This window comes from Natator depressus, chromosome 4 (assembly GCF_965152275.1).
Source record: "Natator depressus isolate rNatDep1 chromosome 4, rNatDep2.hap1, whole genome shotgun sequence".
NCBI lineage: Eukaryota > Metazoa > Chordata > Testudines > Cheloniidae > Natator > Natator depressus.
In genome coordinates this window covers 13460436-13487597 of record NC_134237.1, presented here as the reverse complement: position 1 = coordinate 13487597, position 27162 = coordinate 13460436, and the positions used below count along the sequence as shown (strand labels likewise).

The window sequence follows — 27162 nt, the reverse complement described above, 5'->3', positions numbered from 1 at the left end:
TTATAGATTACTGTTTTCCTTCATTGCGAAAGGTGCAATATTATTAAATATTTCAGAGCGCTGTCTCCCAGAATGTGTAATAAGCATGCCCCCAAAATAAACAAATGCTAAATGAAATGCATTGCTAAGTGAAGTGCAATGTTTTTAAATACATTAAAAGGCTAAACATAAATTCTTAATAGTTGGCTCATAACCAGCAGGACAGAAATCATTGTATGGCAATGGATTTTAATATAATGTTTCCACTCAACTGTCTGTTTTGTCTGTGCCCCACATTTCCTTTGTAATATTTAAAAAGCAATTAACAATGAGGAAGCTTCATTACAAAACTCTGTACACCTGTTCAGCAGTGGGTATTTTGTAATTAGAACTGCATGAAGTTTGCATTGTTGGTAGACTGTTACCAGACTGCTAACTGACTGTTTAAATTCTTCACAGCTGTGGACTTCTTCAACCAGATAAATATGCTTTATGGTACTATTACAGACTTCTGTACAGAAGAGAGCTGCCCAGTGATGTCAGCTGGCCCAAAGTAAGAATGCTCAGTTCCTCTTGCATTAAAGGTGACTTACAAAGACTGAGAAAATGTTGTGCCCTCTCTTGTTGCTTTATGATATAAAAAGAAGGCCTGACACGGGGGGGGGCCCTGAGGTTCAAACCCCCCCCCCCCCCAATCTTAGAAATATCATGAATGTCCAATTTGATCTTTCCCAGTGAGTTCTCTAACAAAAAAAAGTCTCTGGAAGGCAGACTGACCTCCATTTAACCCCCTAAATGAAGGGTTGGGAATACTGAAAACTGTTCTTTCATGTATTTTAGTTAACTAGATATTACAAAAATAATCAACCACAGTTTTAAACAGTCTGAATAGAAATCCCTCCCCCTCTCAATTTGCTGAAGTTTGACTTACTTGGTACATGTCATCTTGTACTTCTGTTAGTTCTGCAGTTGTCCAGTGTCTTCCAGAGTGGAAAATACTTGAAATTCTAATGTAAAATAAACAGGGAAACAAACCTTCTGTATATTGAAAAGAGCTTAATATTACATATAAATATTTTATAAAAAAGTGTGCTTGTGTATCTTCCCCATCTCTCTGCTTTTACTTCCATATGCAACATGAACTTTGATTTGTAATATGTAGTTAAGGAATACAGTGAAACTATTCATCTGCAATACTGTTTATCTGATTAGAAGCAAGCATGCTGTCTTTACTTGGTGGGCTTAAGTTAGTGATAAAGATTTAGAAGAGTGCTTGTCTACGCACGCAACCAGCCTAATGTGGTGCAGTTAGACCAGTATAAAAGTGCCTTCTACTAGTGGAGTTTATTCCCCTTTCCAAAATAAGGCCTGGTCTAGACAACAAAGTTAGGTTGACACAAGCTGCCTTGCGTCGATCTAGTTGCATATGTGTCTACACTTAAATTTGTTTCCCACTGATGTAAGTGCTCTGTTACAGCGAGGCAAAATCAGCACCTCCCCGTGTGGTGTTGAGCCATCATTGTACTGAGGTTGACACAGTGCGAGTGTAGGCACTGCATTACCTGTGTCAACCCAAACAGTCCTCCTGCAGCTGTCCCACAATGCTCGACACTGACAGTTCTGGTCACAGTTGTGAACTTCACTGCCCAGAGTTCACTGAGACTGGAAGGCCACCGTCTCCTTTAAAGCCCTGTACATTTTTGAAACGCCTTTTCTTGATTGTCCAGTTTGGTGAGCACGCCTAGCAGCTCTCCATGGTTGTGTGCAACTGCCCAGCTGACCATGCCAGCTACACGCTCCGGACATGCTCCGGCCTGGAGATAATTGTCTCTCCTGGGCCTGTGGGGAGAAGAGGCTGTGCAGGCACAGCTACAGACCAGCTGTAGAAATGTGGGCATCTACAAGCAGATTGCACCAGGGATGCAAGAGAAAGGGTATGACAGGGATGAGCAGCCAGGCTGTGTGAAAGCGAAGGAGTTGTGGCAGGCATATCAGAAAGCCAGGGAGGCCAACAGTCGATCCAGTGCCGAGCTGCAGACCTGCCACTTTTACAAAGAGCTGCATGCCATTCTTGATGGAGACCCCACTACCACCCTGTAGTCTACTCTGGATACCTCAGAGGAGCTCAAGTCACAGGCCCCTGCCATGAACTGTGAGGAAGAGGAGGAGAAGGAAGAGCAGGAGGATGGGGGACATGCAACCTGGGGGTCCAGTTACGACATGAGCCAGGACCTGTTCGAGGCTCCACTATAGTCCAGTCAGTCCTGGCAGCTGAGCACGGGCAAGCCTGATGCAGCGGAAGGAACCTTGGGTAAGGGTTTAAAAGTATTTCCCATTACAATGATGTGCCCCCAGCTTAACAAGACACACCTATTGACTTTTCATTAATTTACTCATACTAAGCGGTACAACAACAAGAGGTAGAGTTATCTGCTTTTCATTCCACTGTAGAATTATGCAGAGCAGTTTATTTGTGTATACCAGGATGTCTCCTTAATCCTCCTGAGATCTTGATAAAACTTCCATGGTGGTATTCTGCAATCCTCTCCCGAAGATTTCTAGAGATGGCACCTTATTTCTTCCTCTGGGAAGGACTTTCCCATGCCAGTCAGCAATAACTTTGGTAGGCATCATTGCAGCAAACAGGCTAGCGGCATACTGGCCTGGGTGGCTTCAGGACACCATTAGCAGCTGTGCTCTCCATGCCTTCGTTACCCTGAGGAGTGAGATATCAGCTAAAATCACCACCACCTCTGGAAAACAGTGCCAGTATTCAATACTGCTGCCCTTTACTCATAGTTCCATGCAACTGAGCAATCCCTCGTCATTTCTCTTCTCCCTGGTGGGCTGTACTCACCATGCCTGATGCTGTGAGTGGTGCCGTGCATAAGCATTCCGAAGCAGTCGTGTCAATAAGCATGTCTTATTTAAAACTCTAGGGGAGCGAGAGAAGGGAGTTCTGAATCTTAACTTTTGCTTTCCATTGTCACTATATTGACAATGACAACAAGGAGTCCGGTGGCACCTTAAGGACTAGCAGATTTATTTGAGCATAAGCTTTCGTGGGTAAAAACCCCACTTCTTTAGATGCATGGAGTGAAAGTTACAGATGCAGACATAACTATACTGACACATGAAGAGAAGGGAGTTACCTCACAAGTGGAGAACCAGTGTTGACAGGGCCAATTCGATCAGGGTGGATGTAGTCCACTCCCAACAATAGATGAGGTGGTGTCAATTCCAGGAGAGGCAAAGCTGCTTCTGTAATGATCCACCCACTCCCAGTCCCTATTCAAGCCCAAATTAATGGTGTTAATTGACAGTGGTATCTCTGAATGTTTTTCTGTAGCTGCTGCTGTCGCAGCCTTGAGGGATTCCCCCTCCACACCCGCAGAACTCCTGAGCCAGAGGAGGAGGAGAAAGAAGAGGACTTGAGATGACATGTTCAGTGAGATCTGGGAAGCCAGTGCTGCATCAGACCACGAGCATAGGACCTGGAGGGTGAATGCAGACTGTATGGAGAAGGAAAGACCTGACAGGAGAGAGGCACAGGAGTCCCACCAGGAAAAGGAAAGGGAGGGAGACATACCAGGACGTAATGGGGCTTCTCTGGCAGCAAACACAGATGCTGCAGACTCTTGTGGACCTGCAGGTTCAACAATCACGGACTCGCCTCCCTTTGCAGTCCCTGGAAAACTCCATTACAGCACCTCCCTAATCCCCCTCGATGTTCCACATGGCATCAGAGGCCTGCCCTACCATGGCATCCCTAACCCTACCACTCCTCCCTAGAGGGATGTTAAGGAGAACCACAGCTTCATATCTACTGACATGTGAAAGCCATGATGGTTGTGTGTAGCTAAAATGAACCTGAATGTTTTTTCCACTTCTTAAGTTCTGTTCCATAAATTTTTTAAGGCTTTAATGCATTTGCTTTTAATTTGCACAGAATTTTTTTACAATATTTGCCTTACTCAATAAAATTTTATTGTTTAGAAAATAATATTTTATTTCCCAGCATATGTTGCAGAATGCCTAATGGTAGTGAAAGCACTCACTTGCTGTACGGTCTGACACAACTCACAGGATCAGTGACAAACAGTGCAATAGTCATAAATGTACAGCAAGCACCACAAAATAAATAGGTGCATTGACACTGTTATATTCATAAATATACACCGAGTACAGAACTCCATAATTCCTAACAAGTCCCAAGACAGCAAGGTGCAGGTAGAGCACAATACATCACAACCCATTACTGTGGTTCACTGTCAGTGTTTTTTCAAAGCCTCCTTGAGCCATATGGCTCCATGTTGAGCTCTTCTAACAGCCTTTGTGTCTGGCTGTTCAAACTCAGCAGACAGCCGCTCCACCTCTGTTCTTCATCCAGGCAGCAACTTTTCCCCCTTTTCTTCAGAGATATTATGCAGGACACAGGAGGCAGCTATAACCATTGGGATATTTTTCTCACTAAGATCCAATCTTGTGAGTAAACAACGCCAGCTTCCCTTCAGTCTGCCAAAAGTACATTCAACTGTCATTCTGCACCTGCTGAGCTAGTAGTTGAATCTTTCTTTAGTGCCGTCAAGATGGCTGGTGTATGGCTTTATGAGCCAGGAGAGCAAAGGGTAGGCTAGTCCCCCAAGATCACTGTTGGCATTTCAACATCGCCTGTCGTGATCCACTGGTCGGAAAAGTAGGTCCCAGCTTGTAGTTTTCTGAACATTCCTGTGTTCTTAAGATGCGAGTGTCGTGCAGCTTTCCTGACCAGCCCACTTTGATGTTGGTAAAGCATCGCTGGTGATCCAGCAGTACTTGCATAACCATAGAAAAGTAGCCCTTTCTGTAGCTGTACGCTGTGGCAAGCTGGTCAGGTGCCAAAATAGGGATATACTTGACTGTGGAACCCTGCTGCTGCAAATCCATCCACTAAGTCCTGCACGTTGCCAAGAGTCACAGTCCTGCAGGAAGCGATTAATGGCCCTGCTCACTTACATGACATCAGCCCCCAGAGGGGATTTTCCAACTACAAAATGATTTCCCACTGACCGGTAACAATCAGGCATTGTAAGTTTCCACAGTGTGATCGCCACGCACTTCTCCATTGTCAGTGCAGCTCTCATTCTGGTGTTCCTGCGCTCGAGGGCTGGGGCAAGCTCAGCACACAGATCCAGGAATGTGGCATTGCACATCCAAAAGTTCTCCAGCCACTGCTCATCATCCCAAACCCGCATTACGATGCAATCCCACCAATCAGGTCTCATTTCTCTGGCTCAGAAGCAGTGCTGCACCGTCTGCAGCTGCTCCTTGAACACCACCAACAATCTTGAATTGGTTCTCACTGTGTCCCACAGCATTGGCCCTCTATGAAATCATCATGTTCTCCGCTGATTTGGTTCTTCTTGCAGCTCTGCAAATGCCAGAGGATCATGCATCCTGTGCTTGCAATGCTCAATACAATAGTGCAGAGCTATGCAGGCTCCATGCTTCTGTCAGAGATGTCAGACAGCGAGGAGGGCCACGCAGGCTTGTGGGATTTTTTTTAAAAGGTAGGAAAATTATGGGATGTAGATGACCTTATGGGATGGAGAAAGTTGCTTGCCTGTAAGGTGACCCCTTGCTCCCAGGTCACCCCTGCATGACTCATTTCTGCCTGACAATGCATTGCCAGATCTTCCCAAAAGGCAGTGGGACCAAGCACCTACATCCCACCGCAATGGGAAACCCGTGGTGCACCGCACAGAGCATCAACACGCACTCCTGAGTCCATGCAGTGCCGATACAAGGAACTAAGTATGCTTGCACACAAGTGGTATACTAACTGCATCAGCTTTATGCCGATGTAACTTGTTTGCAAAAGTTTAATGTGTAGACATGACCTAAGTTATACCAGTATAAGGCACCTTTATTCAAGTATAATTGCATCCACACTAGGACTTTTACCAATAAAGTATTGTGGTTAAAAATCCCACCTCTAATCAAAAGTGGTATCAGTACAAAAACTATGTAGGCCATATCTTGAATTTTTTTTCCTTCAGGTGGGTCATGGTCAGAGCTACTATTTCTAATAAATAAAATGTGAAGGATGTGAGAGCTGCCTGTAATATTTTGTGCATGTTATGTCTTTTTGATTGTTAAGGTGTTGCTTGTCATGTTTCCAAAGGGTGGAGAATGTACTCTAGCATGTTGGAATTATTAATAATATTAAAAATTATTAATATTAATGTGGGAGACCACCAGACACTAATATAACCATAAATTCCTTTATTAAGGCCAAATGGCTATACAATTACTCTATACGTGCCTTACGGCCTAAAAATAAGCAGTCACTACACCCAACAGCGTAACAAAGGGCTGCTCTATGCTACACAGTAAGGTCGACATAAGGCAGCTTATTGACCTAATTATGTCAGTGTCTACACTTCAGCCTTCCTCCTGCCGATGTAAGTGCCCTACTACACCAACATAATAACTGCACCTCCACGAGAGGCATAAGGTTTATGTCGGTGTAGTTAGGGCGAAGCAGTGTGTGTGTAGACACTGCCTTACTTACATCAGCTGTTGGTTCTCATGTCAATTTCATGGCAGGAGCCAGGCAGTTAGAGCCCAGCTGCCTCCCACCACCAGTTCCCAGAAATGGGGGTGTCACATCAGCTAGGCCTACCCACGCTTTAGGTAAGACAATTATGCATGTAGGCTCTTGTGTTAAGAGCCCTTTGCTTTTGTTATGCTTTGTTCCTATTGATGAGAATAAGTAATACTTTGTTTTGGAAAGGCTGTTTTATGTCCCTGTATTCACACACTGGTCACAGTTCATGAAAGGAAGAATAGTGGGACTCACTGCAGAATCACAGTTGGTATACAGGACCCAATCTGAGAGTGGGAAAATCGCAGGATTCCATCCTGGGACAGGTGAAGAGAAAAAATCTTAACACTTAAGAGGGTTGCACTCAGGAAGGCAGACAGTAGTCAAAGGTACAATTAACTCTGAGCTGTGACAATGAAAACAGGGAGTATTGACAAAAATAAATAAAGCAGAAGTAGATCTTCTTGGACCATGAGTCTCATAAACTGAAGTGAGCTAATTTGAGAAACCTTTGCCAGGCACCTTTTTATGGGGCGGATGGGGGGCAGGGGGGAGGAGAAAGAGAGAGAATGTGTATGTGAGAGTGAGTGAGAGAGAGAGAGAGAAAGGAAGAAGAGTTCTTAACAACTTAAAATGAGGATGATACTTATCGATACTGTAAAGCACTCTGAGATCATCAGATGAGAAGCACAATATATGCTAACTATGTATTACTATTGCTACTGATATTTACTATTTAATTTGGTTTATATGCAACCCTCTAGTTAATCACTACAAAAATACATATGTTAACTTCCAGTGTCCTGCTCTCTGGTTGCAACATCCTTCTACAAAAACTGAACAGTGCAGGATATGTAGATTTTTTTCCATACTTTTTTGACAAGATGTGTGTAGCACTATTTAGTTATATTAAAAGGGAAACAATATCTGATTAGTAACATATAGCATATAAATGGTTCACTGTTGCAAATCACTGAGACATCCATTTAGTTTTCAAAGCAAAACTGGAAGGTTTGTTTTCAGAAGCTTATGAAATATGTAACCAAACTGAAGATCCACTGATGGGTGAAAATAACCTTCCCACTGGCATGGGCATGGAGTCTTGTGCATCTGCTGCACATTATTAGTGTTTAGTCTTTGCAAATACCAAGATAAATATTTGAGGTAACCCCCTGGAAGTGGACAGATTGGGCTAAAGAACTTTTTGACATGGGGAATCCTACCTTGTGTTCTGGGCAAGTCTTAAATGCAAGCAGCTTCTGGGTGTCTGTGTCTGGGGTCTCTGCAGCTCACACTCACTACGTCTTTCCAGCAGCTATCTTAGGAAGGGACCTTTAAGTACAGGAAGTTATTTCCTAGGGTTCTTTGCGTACCTCCCTGACCTGAGATCTTGCTTGGAGATGGGGAACTGCTTGCTGGTATAAGACTGGAATGATTTCTATTATTAGCCAAGGGTCAATTTATGTTCTTCACATATATATAGTCATGCACTATGGACTCAGTCCTGTTCCTGTGGCTCTGGGTCTTCACTAAAGATTTTACCAGACCAGCTCTTTACAAGCATATTTGGTACCTTGAGCAACTAGCAATCGATTAACTCGGGTAAAAATTCTAGCATAGACGTGCCCATTGAGGTCAGTAGCAGCAGCAGGAACAGTCCTTATTGTTCTGCCTTCCACTACCCAGTCATCCATTGTATGATTAGTTGTCAGAAAAATAAAAATAGGGAAAGAAAATAGTAAGTTTCACTTACTCATATCTTAAAACAATGTCTCCTATTCATACCCATATTCTTTCCTCAACCCAACCAAAACGAGCTACACCTGCTTTCCATCATCAGTCCTCATTACTATATTTGCCACATCAACTGTCATGTAACCATAAGCAGATCAAGCACATTGAAAAGTTATTAGTCTGTATAAAATATATTGTTAAAGTAATATGTTTACAAGGTACTCGGAAGGAGGGGAAATTGAGTATTGCTTCATTTCCCCCTTTTCTCATTGTGTTTCATGTCTGCCAATAGGTACACACCAGAAAAAACATGAAGGCCAAAATTTTCACATCTGGATGTCTAGGGTTAGACTTGCAAGTCCAAATTTAGGTATCTTCATAAAAGTGGCCTTTCCCCCTCCCCCCCCCCCCGAGCGAGCACTTGAAAGATCCCTTTGACTTCAGTTAGATTTGTGGGTGCTCAGCACTTCTGTATTCAGGCACCTAAACAAAAGAGGCCTCACTTTTAGAAGTAAAGAGTATCCACAAATCTCAGTTTTGGCCGAAGCTAATAACTTAATTAAATAGGAAATTGCTGTTCCTCTGTCTTACATGTCTGCTGTGAGAACAGTTATATATCCTCATTTGAATCTGCCTCTTTAAATAGCTCCTCTCTCTCAGCAGTGTGCCAACCCACTTACCTTATTCATTTTCTCCACACCATTCACGATACTTTAGACCTCTATCATATCTCCCCATAGTCACCTGTTTTCCAAGCTGAAAAATCTGACTTTTTAATCTCTCCTTGTATGGAAGCTATTCCATACCCTTAATAATTTTTGTTGCCCTTCTCTGTACCTTTTCCAATTCTAATATATCTTTTTTTGAGATGGGGAGACAAGAATAGCACACAGTATTGAAAGTGTGGGCGTACCATGGATTTATTTAGTGGCATTATGACATTGCTGTCTTCTTATCTGTCCTTTTCCTAATGGTTCCTAACATTGTTTGCTTTTTTGACTGCTGTTATACATTGACTAGATGTTTTCAAAGAACTATCCATGATTTGATAAACCAAGAGAGATGTGTAAATAAACGTTAGTCTTGTTTATTGCCGTAACTGATCTCTCCTCTAAAAATTATTATGAAAAGGTTCTCCCAGTTGCTGATTTAACTGACAAAACACTTTAAATTGTTTAAAACAGGCACTGTCTGATTAAATTGTCCACAATTTTGCTCTTGTGTAAAACAAATATATTTTAAATATATTTTTACAAAGATGTATGACAAATGAAATTGTTCTCATAATTTTAATTCTGGAGGAAACATTTTTAAACAAACATTCCCCTGCTGTTTGCCACTGAAACATCACAGCATTCTGCTATTGTGTTAAGAATAGAAAATGAAAGTGACTAGACTATTTTCAGTCCAAGCTGAAAAAAAAGAAGAGTAAATTTAAGCTGTTTAAAAGTTAAGATTTATTTAAATTCTGTCAGTTCTAATAATTTAAGATCAGATTTGTAGGATAGGTAACAATGTTTTCTCTGAAAGCACATGGATTTAAACTGGCAGTATCATTCTCTTTTGTATTTAGAGGAATATCTATTTTTATATCTATAGATAGATAGATAGATAGATATAAAATATAGCTCATTGGTTCCTTTGGGAGGACTTCAGCACTGCAGCACTCAGCAGTCCTTTTCATTCCTGAGTTGGTGGTAGGGAAGGACCTGGAGTGAGTGTCTCTAAAAGAAGTATAAAAATCAAGTTCAATCCTTAAACAGAAACGAAAAACCTTTCCAAGGCTTTTGTATGAATGACTCAGTTGTGTGTTCAAGAGATGTCTTTCCTTTCTGTTCCAACCCAGATACGAGTATCACTGGGCAGATGGGACAAACATAAAGAAACCAATCAAGTGCTCAGCACCAAAGTACATTGATTACCTGATGACTTGGGTCCAGGATCAGCTGGATGACGAAACACTATTTCCATCCAAAATAGGTAAAAATGAACAGTGAAATCAGCATCCAGTTGTACAGGATATTAAGATCTCTTAGCATTGAAAAAAGCATGTGTAGCTTTGTGTCTGAATTTACAGGAAGGAAAAAAATATTGATTCAACCCCAAAGGGAACTCAGCAATAAACAGAAATAGTGAGCTGTTGAATATTGAGTTGTTTCTTAAATGATTAGTGACTGCTGTAGGACAGTTAAAGAACAATGTATTAATACACTGAAAGGTACTTGCATGTGTTTAAGCAGGTACAATTTGTGTGCCTGGCTATCGGACATGATACATAATAGAGCAATCCTTAATAAAAACCTGTTAAAATTCAGGATGTAGAAAAAGGGTGTTTCTGTTTAAATAAGCAACTGTATTTTCATTGATTCTTCAGCTTTCTCCTTTTAAAAAGCAGAGTGTTTCTCCTAGAGAAATAGGAGAGGAGGAAAAGTAATTCCAACCCCTGTACCCTATCCTCAGTATCTTTTTGCAGAATATAGTGTTTTCCCAATTACCAAAATAAGCATAGCTCCAAGGAGGTATTCCCCTACTGGGTCAGCATTGCATCCGTGATTGTGAATACAGAACTTACTGTTTACAAATAAATTGGGAAATGTTTTATGTTTTGAGGAGGCTTCTTTAAATGCGTGGCACTATTCAGGAAGCAGTTAATGACAGCCCATTTTAGAAAATGGACCATCTGTCAAAAGCAAATGGCTTTTGCTTTTACTTGTTCATGGTTTTAGTCAGGTGCAATGAACCTATAATAGGTTTGGTTTTTTAAGTCATCCCTCTTCCCAACTATCCCCTGCTCAGTAGGTGGCAATGTAGAACCTGTTAGCAGAATGGCATTTGCTTTAGTGCTTCAGTTCAGAGCTGTTGGGGGAGAGGAAAACTGCTTTTATTATTATTAACAGTAATGTTTATTGTGTTTTTAATTATTTAATATTTATCTTAGTGTAGTGCACAGAGGGCTTGGATCTCCATTTTGTTTGGCCCTGTTCAAGTGTGTGTGTGTGTGTGTGTGTATATGTGTGTGTGTGTATATATATATATATATATATATATATATATATATATATATGAAGACCTTTTTTAATAGGATGGGGGATGGGTCACGTTTTTAATAGGATGGGTCACTATAAGCAGTGACTCAGAAAATGACCAACAGGGTCATAGAGGATAACCAAGTGAGCATGCACTGCCAATGTGATGCAGTAGCTTAAGAGAGCAAATGCAATCCTTAGATGTATAAGCAAGGAAATATTGAGTAGGAGTAAGGAGGTTTTATTACCCCAGTATAAGGGATAAGTGAGACCACTACTCACATACTCCATCTGGTTCTGGTGTCCACAGAGTAAAAAGTATGTTGATAAATTGGAAAGGATTCAGAAAAGAGCTACAAGAATGATTTGAAGTCTGTCGTACGGTGAGACACAAAAGAAGCTCAATCTATTTAGTTTATCCAAGAGAAGGTTGAGAGGTAACTTGATCATAGTTATGTACCTACATGGGGAGAAGATTTCTGATAGTAGAGGACACTTTAATCTAACAGACTAAGGCATAACAAGTGGTTGGAAGCTGAAGCTAGACAAATTCAAACTAGAAATTAGGTGCAATTTTTTTTTTGACAGCAAGGGTAACCATTGGAACAATTTACGCAGAGGGGGATTTTCCATCATTTGAAGTCTTTAAAGCAAGAATGGGATGTCTTTCTGCAACATAGGCTCTAACTCAGATAGGCATTATAGGCTTGATGTAGGAATCACTGGGTGAAATCCATGGCCTGTGTTATGTGCTAAGTGATCATAATAGTCCCTCTGGTTTTAAAATCTATGAAGACACGGTCTTTGCCCCCAAAGAGCTTACAATACATTTATTTCTTTTTAGGTGTTCCTTTCCCAAAGAACTTCATGTCAGTGGCAAAGACCATTCTAAAGCGTCTCTTTAGAGTTTATGCTCACATTTACCACCAGCACTTTGATCCAGTGATCCAGCTGCAAGAAGAGGCACATCTTAATACATCCTTCAAGCACTTTATTTTTTTTGTTCAGGTAAATTAGCATAAGAATGCTATGGTAATGGTTGCCTTTTACTCTGAAGACAGGATATATTAAAATGTTGATATATAAAAATACCATTCTTTGAGTTTTCTAGCAGCTGGTATAGAAGCAGGTGTTTTTACATAATTGGGAAGCTCTAAGCCCAAGATGCTACCTTACTTGTATTCCAGTGTATAATTATTGCTATAAGTATTAACAGATTGCAACAATGGATTATGACATGTTTCCACAAAACAGACAAGTACCAAAGAAAACCTTAATTCACAGCCAGTAGAAGAAGAAAACTCTGAAATCAAGCTGCAAAGAGTGCATTTACTGGCTTCTACTGTTTTTCCACCAAGGAAGTGGCCCTTTAGAAGTTATAAAAGGGGAACAACTGTCTGAGCTGCATTGTTGAATGGCCTTAATACAGAACAGGATCTGAGAAGGGAGTTTACTGAGTGTGAAGTAAAATCTTTTTTTGGAATATAGATCTACCAGGCACTTTATTGAACACACTAATTCATTTCACATAGACTGCTGAATAGCCTTCTGATGATGGTAACCATATTTAGTCATTAGTGACCTAGATTGGGTTTGAACCAGCTACCTAGATGTTGAAAATGGCTAACAGGTAAGCCTGGACGATTGCAAACTGCAGGGTAACTTTATAATTAAATGTAAAGCTGGTACTAACATGACATTGTCTGTGCAAGTAAAATGATGTTCTCTCCCCCTCCCCCGCCCCCCTTCTACAGGAATTCAACCTTATTGACAGAAAAGAACTGGCTCCACTTCAAGAACTGATTGAAAAACTGACCTCTAAGGATAGATAAAAGGAAGTGGATTTGTGGAAATAGCAAGCGTGTGGTATTTCTGGAGTTTATGTTTGTTTGTTTGTTTTTGTTCTGTTTTGAAAACAAAACAAAACCTTGTTCTGTTTTTACAGGCAGCCAAGATCCACTCTTTGTGCTTTTATTAGGGGAAATCTTTGTCTTTTAGTGACATGCAGTAAATGGCTTTTTTTTCTCATTGTGGATTTTTAGTAGATTTTGAGTGTTTATAAAGGAAGTATGCTTGTTGGGGGATTTGACACTGCTGATGGATGGGTTCTCTTTTGTGTCAATTGTAGCCCATTCTCACTAAGTCCCTAAAAGACTTACATTCTCTAAGTGCCTTGGCAGACTCACTTCTGAGGTGCAAAGCACACACAATACTGAACATTGCTGGAAACAGAAAATATAACCTACCCAGGACACTTACTGATGCTTGGTTTAGAATATATATGCTTAAAGTACAAAAGCCATAACTTACTTAAATCAGTGATCTCCAGCTTTTAATACAAAGTGTCACCATTAAAAAAGATTAATATAAAGCTTCTCAAAACTAGGTATTTCTAAAAAACCAAAAAAAGTAAAAATGAAAAATTATAGTGATGGTGACACTTCAGATCATGTCCTAGTCACCAGACCTAAATGATAAAGATTGTAAAATCATGGACAACCCAGGATAGCAGAGGGCTGGCTCTCCATTCCACTGTAGTTTTGCTTTCCTTGTTACTTATATTTATTTTGTTAATATAAATATCAACTCAGGCCAGCCTAATGTACTGTAAGGTACATTACTTCCTTTAATAAAGTTTCCTAGCATTTCCCAAATGAGCCAACCAATTTGCAAAAGTATCTTCAGTGAGAAGGAAAGATCTATTTATTCATCATCAAAAATGACACGTAAGTAATATTAAGAAAAATCTTGTTTTAAATCCACTGGAGTGATGCCATTTAAACATAAACAGTAAAAAGCTAACTCGAGATTAGAGCTCAGATTCTCAAGCTTTTCCAGAAGAGAACATCTCTTTGTAGAAAGATTGTCTTGTGGACCACTTTCCATTTGCAGTCAGAAGGCCCACAGCCCGTTTTGTTCATAATTGTATGAGGTCTCTGTGGCAACTACAGCAATTGTTTGCTTGGGGAAAGTTATATTAAGTAATATTTGTATATTTTTAGCTGTTTTTAGTGCGGCAAGTGCTTTTGTTCTTTTTGAGAAAACAATCACACAGTCTCCTTTTTCTTTTATTTCATATCTCCCTCCCTTTCTGGTCCAGTTTCTCTCAAACTGGAAACTGGGAGAACCAGTACCATGTGGCAAGACATTTCCATTGACCACCTGCCAGTGGTCCACAGACTGCTATTTGGACATATAGCTGTGCTATAGTTATGTGAAACTCAGGGGGTTCCGTCTCAGAAATTCATATGGAATGTGTCTTTGCTTTCAATCTGTGTATCTTTGTATCTGTCAAATTTTGACTTCAAATACATTTGTCTTACACATTTGTAATGTGCCATCCCCATAGTATCATCGGTATCTAGGTGCCAAATCTCAAAATGAAAAAGTAGCCAGTTTTCACCTGCTCTTGCATCATAACTTAGCAGAACCACAGATTTTACATGATTTTGATGCAAAGATGTAAATTGACCCATGATACTGACCTCCTTTGTAAAGCACTTCGAGAGCTAAAGATGAAAAGCACTATAAAAGAACTAGCTATTATTATTACACACTAGCATGGCTCTTGAACCTTGGTGATCTTTAGATTTTTACAGTTTGTGACAGAACAATAGAAGTATTGCAGGATATCCTGAAACCATACAAACATTTCACACACCTCTGCTTGACACACATTTTTGACTTTGATAGTTAGGAGTGGGTAATTATGTATGGAAAAACACAATTACACATGCAGAGAGCCTGCAAAATTTGTAACTGGCCATTTGTGCATGCAGATGTAAGTGGTATTTGCATATACAGATTACATACACACTTAATTTTGGAAGTCAGGCCCACATTCTTGAAATAGGAAACTCCATTGCTTTACTATTACTTACTTACTGAGCCAAATCATCTGAAGCTTGAAAACAATCTTGTAGCTAAACAAATATCCTCCAATTGGGCAAAAGATTTCTAGTGTAGCAAAAGCTGATATTAGCTGACTTTTTGTTTGCTTAACTGATTACTGATATCGTAACCTTATTTGTTACTTGAACTGAGCATAGCTCTGGGAATCCAGCTATGGACTAGCAAACTGCCCTGATACTCTGTTCATTGCTTCTCCTGTATAGAAAGACCACGTTTTAGATAGCTGTTACAAATTAGTAAGGGAAGCTCAGGTAAGCCATGCTCACGTTGTATCTTACAATTGATTACACTAGTATGGCGGCAATTGATAGCAGCAGAAAAGTTAAAATTATAATTTAACATTCAGACGTTCCCTCAGCTTCATCAGAACGTTTCTTTAAGATATACAAATCCCTTGGGTGTATGTTAGCTGATCTATATCTTGGATTTACAGGTCAAATTACAGCACAGGGTTTTATTGGCCTTAAAGACAAGCTGCCAAAGGGTGGGGGAAGCAATTGGGTTTGTGTCTTTTTTTCCTTCTTTCTGATATATCTAGGTCTGAAAGATGTTCCCAAAAAATGGGGTGAAAAGGAGAAGCAGCTGCCATTCTTTTGCTCTCTTATATTAGAAATATTAGGTCTTGGCTTCCTGTTTTTTCTGGAAGCCTCCTTGAAAAACCGTAGTGGGAGCTTTCTGACCCCACAGTTGAAGGGTCAAGGTGTTTGAATCTTTCACACAGATTGATTTTCTTTCACGTATTTGAACAAAAAACAGGTTTAAAAAGTCAGACTAAAATCCCCTCCTCTCTCAATTGTTGATGTTCCAGTCTCTCCCTTATATGAAAAAACCAAAATCTTACCTGGTCTTGGGAAGAAGATCTTTGAGCTCTTCCTACATCAGAAAGAAGTAAAAAGGGTATGAACACAATTTATTTTCCGACAACTGAAATATTCACACCTGACGTTTTACTAACTCACTGTTCCTAGAGTTTATAGGCTCTGGGCCAGTACTAGGAAGAGCTTAGCAATGTGTAATTTACTGCAGGAGTCCACAGCAAGGGCAGCTTGGATGTGCTTCAGCCAGCAGTGCATGCAGTAGCTGGCTGTACATCTGAATGCACTCCCTAGTGTCAGAACATGCCCACTCTGAGGCTATGGTATACTGGCTTGTGCAAGAACCAGTCCCCCCACGTCTCATTCAAGTGTTGGAGAAAGAGGTTCCCTGGGCCTAGCAAACTGTGCTGTGCACATAAAAGGGGCTGGTCTTGGTCTTCCATGTTAAGTAAGATCATAGGGAACTCAATACTTATCTAGGCTGAGCTGCACAAGTCGGTGCCTGAGTATTGGTCTCAATATTTTATTTCCTTGCATTTGGGGGATCCTTGGAGGCTATTCACGTGTATGGGATGGGGTAGACAACTGATCCAAATACTAAATCCAGTTTCAGAACTCTAGCTATAATTAACTGTAGATCTGTTATGGTCCGAGGGTCTTTTTAGTTCCTGGATAATTAACTCAACAGACTAAATGGCTCTGAAGCCTTTTTGTTTTGAGTTACTGGGGCACATAAAGGCATCCATCTGACTATTCAGATGGCAGAGTCAACCCCTAAAACTTAAACTGCACAAATTGTTCTAATGCGTTTCAGACATGAAGAAAACTAAATTTTTAATTGCTCTTGGGTCTGTGGCCTTTTATGCTTCGCTTCAGTCTGAAGAACATTTTATAGCTGAAAACTGGGGGCTTGTAATGGAAATACACTGACAGGCTTTTAATTGTATGGAGGCGTAAGTGGTGCTGCTTTTAATAGCTAACGGCATCTGCGTCATTAATTTTCATTTCCACTGAAAACTGCTTTGCTGAGCTTAGTGTAATCAGTATTGGTTTACTGGTCAGTGTGGGTGTTCAGTGTGCAGATTATGCTTCTGGCAAGAGGAAAAATATTTTGACCATTGGTAATCTTCTTGCATCTCTAGAAGGCACTAGACTTTGGCCTGGTCTACACTACAAAGTTATGTTGACAAAAGGCACCATACGTTGACCTCGTTGTGCAAATGTCTTCACTTAAATGTGGCTCCTGATGACATAAGTTCCCTGCTATGCCAACTTAATAACACCACCTCCCCGAGTGGTGTAGAGCTGTGGTTGATAGGATTAGGTCGACGCACTGTGAGTGTAGACACTGTGTTATTTATGTGACTGTTACTGTCCTCCAGCAGCTGCCCCACACTGATCACCCTTGTGAATTCCGCTGCTCAGGTGGCACAGAGGCCAGAAGCATCTCTCCCCAACTCCCACCTTTTAAAGCCCCATTAATTTTTGAAATTCCTTTTTCTGGCTTGGTGAGCACACCTAGCAGCTCTCCATTGTTCAGCGGAACTGCCCAGCTGATGCTGCTGCCTACATGCTCCGGATGTGCTCCTGCCTGGAGTACACAGGAGGTATTGGATCTCCTGGGCCTTCAGGGACACGAGGCTGTGCAGGCACAGCTCCGAATTAGCGGTAGAAATGTGGACATCTATGAGCAGATTGCTCAGGGGATGCATGAGAAGGGATATAGCAGGGACCAGCAGCAGTGCCACAGGAAAGCCAAGGAGCTGTGGCAGGCATACCAGAAGGCCATCAACAATCAGTCCATTGCCAAGCCACAGACCTGCTGCATTTACAAATTGCTGCATGCTGTATTTGGTGGAGAAACCATCCCCCTCTCTGAAAGCACCATGGATACGTCTGAGGAGCCTGAGTCACAGACCCATGCCATGAACAGCGAGGAGGAGGTGGTGGACAAGGAAGAGGAGGAGAAGAATGGGGGACAGACAACAGGGGGGATCCAGCTGCACAGCGAGCCAGGACCTGTTTTTGACTGCAGTGCAGTCCAGCCAGTTCCGCACAGGAGAGCCCGATGTAGGGGAAGAAAGGTCAGATAAGTGTGTAGTTTAATTTTCAATAACAGAGATGCCCCCCGCCTCAAAGTAGCAGGGCACATCTTTTGAGTTATCATTAATTTACGTGTGCTAGAAGAAGGAGTGGTACAACCAAGAGAGGCAGCGTTGCTATCTGCTTTTCCGTTCCCTCTAGAGTTGTGCGGGGAGGCGGCATACAGAGCAGTTTATTTGTGCGTGCAGGGATGTCCTTGAATCCTGTGGAGATCTCAATGAAACTTTCATGGAGGAACTCTGCAATCCTGTGCCAAAGGTTTCTAGGGATGGCAGCCTTATTTCTACTGCCACGATAGGACACTTACCCGCGCCAATTAGTGATAACTTTTAGCAGGTACCATTGCAGTACGCAGGCTAGCAGCATACGGGCCTGGGCAGCTTCTGGACACCAGCAGCAGCTGTGCTCTCTCTGCCTCTGTTACCCTCAGGAGTGAGATACTAGGTAAAGTCACCACCACATGTGGAAAATGGTGCCAGTATTCATTGCCATTGGCCTATACTACTAGAATCATGCAGTTGAGCAATTCCCTCCTCGTTTCCCCAGGCTCACCAGGGCAGGTGCTGTGACAAGCACCATGCTCAAACAATCCAAGCAGAAGTGAGAATGTAGTGCTTAAAACTTTTGGGGAGCAAAGGGAGCGAGTTCAGCATGTTAAGTTTCACTTTCCGTAGTGAATACATGGCAATGATACCTCTGTGTTTTATCTGCATCTGCTGCCATTGTGGCCTTCAGGGTCTCCCCTCCACACCTGTGGAACGCCTGAGCCAGATAAGGAAGAGAAAGAAGAGGACTTAGGATGACGTGTTCAGTGAGATCCGATAAGCCAGTGACGAAGCGGACTGTGAGCACAGGCACTGGAGGATGAACATTGCAGACAGCCTAGAGAAGTCTAGAGTGGAGAGGAGAAAGGCCCAGGAAAAGAAGAGGAAGATGCACCTGGACATAATGGGGCTTCGCAGGCAACAAACAGAGATGCTGAAGACTCTGGTGTACTTGCAGGTGCGCCAACAATCCTGGGCTCACCTTCCTTTGCAGCCCATTGAGACCTCAATATCGGAACCTTCCTGTACCTCCCCCCGCACCACATTCCACGTGGCAGCATGGGTTGCTGCACTACCCCTAGCACTCCACCCTGGCTGACATTAAAGACAATCACAACTTCACATATGCTGACGTGTGAAAGCTATGGTTTGTGTATGTGTAGCTGAAATGGACATAATGGTCCTCCTTCATAAGTTCTGTTCTCTTAATTTATTGAGTTTTTATTAAGTTTTAAATGTATTTGGTTTTGAAATGCCTGAATTTTTGTTTTTTTAGTACAGATTTTGTTACAGAATAAAATTCTATTAGTTGGAACATAATTAATCTTTATTAGTTCACAGTGTGTACTGGCTGATGTTCAGAGTTCTGAAAGCAACCAATTACGTGTTACTGCACAGTATCACACAACTCATAAGATCATTCACAAACAAAATTAATAGGTGCATTAACAATGTTATATTCCTGCATATACAGCAATCACCACACAATTCCTTCTGGACTGCAAAAGAATAGGGCTAGACAGACTACATTACTACAACACACATTACCCTGGCTCACTATTAAAATGGTCTTTCAAACCCTCCTTGAGCCATATAGCGCCACATTGAGCTTTTCTAACAGTCCATGTATCTGGCTGCTCAAATTCAATAGACACGTGCTCCACCTCCACCCTGGCAGAAACTTTTCTTCCTTTGCTTCACAGATATTATGCAGGACACAGGAGGCAGTTATAACCATTGGGATATTTTTCTCACTGAGATCCAATCTTGTGAGTAAACAACGCCAGCGTCCCTTCAAATATCCAAAGGCACATTCAACTGTCATGCCACACCTGCTGAGCTGGTAGTTGAAGCATTCCTTGGTGCTGTCAAGATGGCTGGCATACAGCTTCATAAGCCCAGGGAGCAAGGATTAGGCTGGGTTGCCCAGGTCACTGTTGGCATTTCAACATTCCCAATGGTAATCCACCAGTCAAGAAACTAAGTCCCTGCTTGCAGGTTTCTGAACAGTTCTGTGTTCTTAAAGATGCAAGTATCATGCACCTTCCCTGACCAGCCCACACTGATGGTGAAGCATCGCTGGTGATCCACCAGTACTTGCATAACCATAGAAAAGTAGCCTTTCTGTTGATGTACTCTGTGGCAAGGTAGTCTGTTCCCAAAATAGGGATACGCGTGTCATCTGTCGCTTGACTGCGCTTTGGGAACCCCATTGCTGCAAAACCATCCACTATGTTCTCCACATTGTAGAGTGTCACAGTCCTGCTTAGCAGGAGGTGATTAATGGCCTTGCACGCTTATATCACAACTGCCCACTTGGTGGATTTCCTGACTCCAAATTAATTCCCAGCTGACCAGTAGCAATCTGGCATTGCAAGTTACTACAGTGCAGTCGCCATTCACTTCTCCACTGTCAGTGCAGCTTTCATTCTGGTGTCCCTGCACTGGAGGGCTTGGGTGAGCTCAACACACAGATCTAGGAATGTGGCCTTGCACATCTGAAAGTTTGGCAGCCACTGCTTGTCATCCCAGACCTGCATTATGATGCAATCCCATCAGTCAGTGCTTGTTTCTTGGGCCTTGAAGCAGTGCTCCACCATTTGCAGCTGCTCCGTGAATGCCAACAAGAATCTTGAATTGGTTCTCGCTGTGTCCCACAGCAATCTGTCGTCCAAGGAATCATCATGTTCCCTGCAGCTCTTCTTGTGGTTCTGCATTTACTGCAGGATCGTGCACCCTGTGCTTGCAACACTCATTAAAATAGTGCAAAGGTGTTCAGGATCCATGCTTTTGTCAGAGATGGCAGACAGCAAGGAGAGCCACACGGGTTTGTGGGATTTTGAAAAAAAAGTCTTCAAAATTATGGGATACAGGTGGTGCTATGGGATGGAGACCGTTGCAAATTGGAAGGTTGACCCCATGCTTCCAGTTACCCTGCACAACTCATTTCTGCCCCATCAAACATTGTCAAAACTTCCTAAAAGTGCACCAGATTGTGGAGAGTTGCACAGTGGGATACTTATGCATCAATACAAGTGTTCCTGGTGACTACACGCTCTGCTAACACAACGAGCCCCATATGCGCTCACACAAGCGATGTACTAACTGCAGCAGCTGTATGCTGACGTAAGTTTGTAATGTAGACATGGCCGTAGTCAATGCTTTGCTGTATATCTAAATGAGAACAATGTTAACCAGAAAGCCCCTTCAAAAAACAGTTTACTTGTGATTATTTGGATTAGCATTCTCTATTGAGAGCTTGCAGGCACGGTAAATAATTTTTTAAAAATGCATGGAGCAGTAAAAGGTGTTTTTATATGGTCTAATCAGAAACAGAGTAGAAAGCTTAATCTACTGAAGAATCCAAAACTTAAAAGCAGGGATTTGCAGACCGCAGCTGAGCAGTAGCTGTATTTATTTTGGCGGTCTGCCTTCTCACTTTGGATATTTGATCTCAATTTTAAAACAGCAGCTATAAAAATTCAGGACACTCTTCTGCAGTTCACACTCTCATATATTAGAATTAATATGTAGAATATTAGTCTTACGTGGGCATCTTATTCTTCTGCTGTGTTTGTTACTTGGCATCTAGAAGGCCGTTAATTCTGTCACTGTTCATATAGATAGTTTTGGCTCTTAAAACTACATCTTCTTTGAATAGGGAAGACAAACCTTTTGAAGTTGAGACTTGAGTAGCGTATGGGAAGTATGAAATGTGGATTGTGAAAAAATGTTGGTGGAAACCTTTTTTTAGCACTACTTCTAGATATGTAATAAAAGCTTGGAGATCACTGTCTGAAAGAAAGCTGTTGGAATATACTTTAATTATACTAATCTTGAAGATAACAGCATCTAAGATACTAATGCAGTGCATAGGATAGAGTATCCCTTTTTGTATTATACTTTAAGCTTTTAATTTTCAAATATTTTTGCAAAAGACTTGGGACCAGAATTGAGTGTGTTTACACTTGTAGAGCATGGGCACATCAAAATATTAAGCAAAATTCATCTTGGTTTTTAAACTCAGCTGGACTCTAGTAAACTTGGTAACAGAACAGTATCTTTTAAAAAACAGAACAAACCACAACACTAGTCTAGATCCATGTTATAAAGGGATACTCTGTTAGATATTTCATTGTTTTGATATTAAACATTGGAGCGTTAGGCCTTGTTGACACCGGGAGCAGAACCATGCAAGCCACAACTGACCTGGTTATGCTCCCAGTATAGGTTAAGGCCTTACAGTTTAATAAGGTTTTAAACAGGTTTTGCTATTTTTCAGCTACCAGCATGTTTGATTATATTGATGATTTGCGTGGTAACTTCAGGAAGTAATCTACCTTGAGATGAGATCACTGCTGGCATACTCTATTAGTTGTGTTCTGCTATCTTATGCCAGAGGTGAATTTGGTCCAGGGAATTTACGCAATTAGGATGGTAGATAAATTCTAATCACAGACATTTTTAAGTCTTTCATAGTCAAGTCAGGGATTCAAGTTAACTGCACAAGTGGAGAAGATGTGCCACATCCGACTGTTGCTGGTAGCTGATTTGATGTCCAACATGGTAGAGGGGGAGAAAGAAAACAATTTTTAAAAGGGGCAAATAGCCTGTTTGCAAGTGTCTCTAGTTTATTTTACTGCTTACTATGCAATGTAGAACTTTGAACTTTTGCATTTACCTTGATAGAAAACAGAGGGGTACTGTTGTCTATTTAATATTTTGGAACTGAACACTCTCTGAAACTCACTTCATAGGTATAAGATGCCTATTTGCTGCTATTGACTTTCTTTACCTTCCAGATTCCTCCTTTTTCTTTCTTAACCCCCTTTCCCTGGATCACCATACATAGTTTTATTAAAAATACTTCATTTAGAGGTGTTTTTTGTGCGAGCCAACACTGGTGATTTTTTTTTCTGGAGTGCTATGTTATTGTATGTAAAACAACAGTTTTCAGCTGGACTGTTAAAGGTGCAGCATGAATATAGACCTGCCTGTTTCTTCCACTAGAAAACTCCCACCATTATTTAGAGCCTTGTTTTCTTGATTGGTAACTTCATTTGAGTTTTCAAAACTGAATCACTAGCACCTCTAATGTTAAGGTTTTAAAACTGTGTAAAAGTTTTGATGTTTTATCTTTTTAGTAGATAACTAACATGGACATTGAGAGTATTACGCACATTTTTTCTCCTTTTTAAGTATAATTTCCTCTTAACAACTGAAGACTGCAAAACGACTAAATTTCAAAAACCTCATTTTTGTTTTAAGAACTCTCCTTAAATTGTTCTTCACAGATTACTGTATTTTTAGGGGAAACTAATTTTTATAGCCATTAAACTGTACTCGTTATTTTTGTACATGTGCAACTAGGGACATTTTGGGACACAAGTCTTGGAGGGAACACTTAATTCTTTGCTGTTTTGATTCTTCCTATATGCTGGAGTCGTATTGCTAAATACTACCACTGGAAGCAATACCTTGATGTGCAATGGAGGTGAGAGATGAATGCAATAAAAGTGAATGAGGTTTGAATAAAAATTAATTGCTGGAGGCAAAAGGATATTGCAAAAGCAACACTGTAACCTTCATATTCACTTCTTTATACATCTTAAAGCAGCTGGAAGAAAAAATAGGTGTAAAATATTAAATGCAACATGGGAATCCGTACTGTAAGCTAACCGTGCCAATATTGCTTCAGTTTGTAGTCTTTATTGATTGGTATTTTAGTTTTAGATCAAAACAGCTTTTGATTAGAAAAGAAGTTGAATGTCTGAAAATCTGCAACATGTTTATTTGAGAGATGTAAATAATGTATACAGATTGCTGTATGTGATGGGATGAAAAAATATTTAAATTCTAGGTTTTTTCAATAAGAAATTGAATGCCGTTTATAAGGAAAAAAATAAATAGCTATGTTTGACCATGATTGTCTTTTTTCTTCCCAGACATGTTTAACTTATATTTCTGATTTGTAGATAGAACTCAGTTAGTTATATAGCTGTATATTGTACACACATGAACGTTCCACCTACAAATTAGATTTTTGTAATTACCCTACTTGAATTTGTGAATATTTGTGTTACAGGCAGACCCAATAGCAATAAAAGAACCTGATGTCCTCTCCGTTCCTTATTGCATGGTTTGAAATGGTAACTTAGAAAAAGTGGGAGAAACCCGAAATGCAAATTGAACTCTGCACTGTACCACTTGATAAGACTTAATGGCCCATTATCTGAAATGCTGGCATCTCTACTGGGGTCATTTTGAAAGCTTTGTTACTTAGATTATTTTATACAGATTGTCATTTAAATCATAGCCATGCATTTTATACAAATTAGAACAATACACGTTCCCAAAATGTATTCAGTTTGTGCACTAATCTGAGATTTAAGATTTTACTTTTCATAACACTTCTACTCCATGCAAGCCACATCACCTTCCCTTTGCCCACGGCTAAGCATGACAGCAGCCATATGTCTTGGGTTCCAAAGCCTTGTGGCACCCTACCCCTTGCAGTACTCCAACTTCCTGACCACTCCCTTCTTCCCTACCCACCCATGTAATCCCAGCTAACAAGAATGGTTCCCTTCCTCTACCCTTTGTATTGTCTATTTACATTGTAAACTCTTTGAGGTAGGGATTGCCTCTTACTATCTATGTATGTTGTCTAGCACAATGAAGCCCCCATCTCCTGTGGGGCCTCTAGGCACTACCATACTACAGATAATAAATATTTGTCAAATTAGTTAATTTTACAAGAATAAGAATGACAAATCACGGACACTAAAAAATAAACAGAAAATGACAAATCATAGCCCATATATTAACTAGTACTGGAATTGCACAAGAAAGTTGGTCATCTTAAGTGGCTAGCCAGATATATTGTCTTATGTAGTTCCTTTTGTACACCTGGGTTTATATAACGTTGTCAAATTTTGTGCCTTCAGAAAGAGTTGATTATTTTCACAACTAACCACCTACATGCGACTCATGGATTCTAGGATTTGTCTTGATGAATCTTAAATGGTAACTACATGACTGCCCCTTGGAGACATCCTTTATCATCCCATGCTTTGATGCCATTTTCACGCTGTCTAGAGTGGCTCACAATCATGAGTGCCTACCTCAGGGCAGACTGTCAAAAGCAGGGCAGACACCCCAAACTGGTGGTATGTTCTATAATTAGTTTTCCCTAAGACACTAACAAATATGAACTCCTAAAGTCTTACAATAATTTTATATTGGAGTCACAGACAGTCCCCTTAGAAACTCTAGTGTGTCTTGCCACCAAGGCAAGATGGACTATATGATAAATGGTCATTTACACACACAAAAATTCCAGGTTACTCCCACGAGACCAGTTACACACCCAGATTGAGTTGCATTCTAGATCTTACACCCAAGACAATGCTGGTAGCCAATTCTGTAGTAAACTAACTAAAGTTTTATGAGCTAAGAAAAAGAAATGAAAGTTATTGAGTAGTTAAAGCAGGTAAAAATATGTACAGGTGAGTCACAGTCTCTAATCCCAGATGGTAGCAGAGATACAGTAATCTGCCAATTTCCCAAAAGTCTCTCAGGGCTACCCAGAATCATTCTGGGGAATCTCCATCTTCTCATTCAGTTATTCTGCCCTGTTAGAATTCAAACAGTCCAGAGATGAAGGATTTTCCTTTATATCCATATTTATAGCTATCATATTTTTTTTTTCTTTGATGGTGGTGAGAAACAGTTGCTTTTAGAGTCTTTGAACTCTGAATGCTCCACACTGATCACTCACTTTAAAGTGACCTTTCTGATAAAAGTACTTCATTTGCATTACATAAGGTTTCTTTCATGTTTGGAGGGTTATTTTAGATATTGAGGGTCATATACCATCCAAAATATTAACAAGATACAGATAAGTGAAAATAATGCATGAAAAATCTCATTAATTTTATGAAGTTTAAACACCAAACATTCACGTACATTTGACAGCCTCTTTTGATCTTCTGCTAACACACAAGTGGATTGGCCTGACTTCCAGCTGTGACTTTGTCAGTTTTCAGCTGAGCCAACAGTTTTGATCAGAGTTGACGTCAGCATCACAGCCATTCATTAGGAAACATACATTTTTTAGGACAAAGTCTGCAGAGTGTTAGGGATTTTAATGTTTTCTGCAATGACATTCTAAACAAATGTTCTTAATCTCATTTTGTTTGAATCCAAATTGTGTTAGATGCTCAATTTAAATTGTTGTATACGCTTAAGAACCCTAACCTGTAAGTTTTAAACTAAAGGCTACATGGAGCTTTCCAAAAGGAGCCAATATGCAACCATTTAAACAGCTTTCATAGGAAGTATACAAGGGAGCTACTTAAAAGCATAATGCTATTTTAATCCATCTGTCCTTTTGTAATCCCTTCAGTAAAACTTCCTTCTGTAGGAACCAATTGCACATAAGATTTTAGCATTTAATTTACAGACTTCAGCATCTGGATGCATCTCTCAACAAATCCAACTATTGGGGTCAGCAAAAAAAACTGCAAAAATAAATACCTTCCTGAAAAACTGCATGTACAGGAGGCCAAGTATTTTATTCCATTTTTAGATGCCGTATCTTCATGCAAGATGTATCCAAGTTAATAGACAGAATAATGTTACAAAATTTTGAAATAAAATCTGCAACATTTCTTTCCTAAGAATTAAAAGACTCACTGATAACATCTCAACTTTTGCCATTGATTTCAAAACAGGTCACACGTGTATTTTAAGTGGCCTATCTAGGAGCATTTTGGGACGCTAAGAAGATCAAATGAGGTAAAGTAATCTGTGTCCTGAATGAATCTAAGCACTCAAGATTTACTGTATTCCAAATGCTCAAGGATGATACCTCAACCATAAAGCCATATTTACATTATCATTAAAAAAAAATTGTCTGATACACGACCCACCCCCTGAATATTGGAGATAGATCATGTTGT

The 27162-nt window shown here is 40.5% G+C and overlaps 1 protein-coding gene and 1 long non-coding RNA gene across 3 annotated transcripts in view; one reads left to right on the top strand and one right to left on the bottom strand.

The window, feature by feature from the left end:
- MOB1B (MOB kinase activator 1B) overlaps positions 1-24307 on the top strand; it is a 78181-nt gene extending 53874 nt beyond the window's left edge. For both annotated transcript variants that reach the window (XM_074950414.1, XM_074950413.1), the window contains 4 exons: positions 439-532; positions 10146-10279; positions 12170-12333; positions 13080-24307. In XM_074950414.1, coding sequence (XP_074806515.1) covers positions 439-532; positions 10146-10279; positions 12170-12333; positions 13080-13157 — 470 coding nt within the window. In that variant the 3' untranslated portion in view covers positions 13158-24307. The remainder of the gene's footprint in view (positions 1-438; positions 533-10145; positions 10280-12169; positions 12334-13079) is intronic.
- Positions 1-27162, bottom strand: part of LOC141986180 (uncharacterized) — a 40755-nt gene that overhangs the window by 9782 nt on the left and 3811 nt on the right. Inside the window, exons 2-3 of the long non-coding RNA XR_012639221.1 lie at positions 16079-16110; positions 911-986 (exon numbers count right to left, since the gene is read on the bottom strand). This is a non-coding gene — a long non-coding RNA (uncharacterized LOC141986180). The remainder of the gene's footprint in view (positions 1-910; positions 987-16078; positions 16111-27162) is intronic.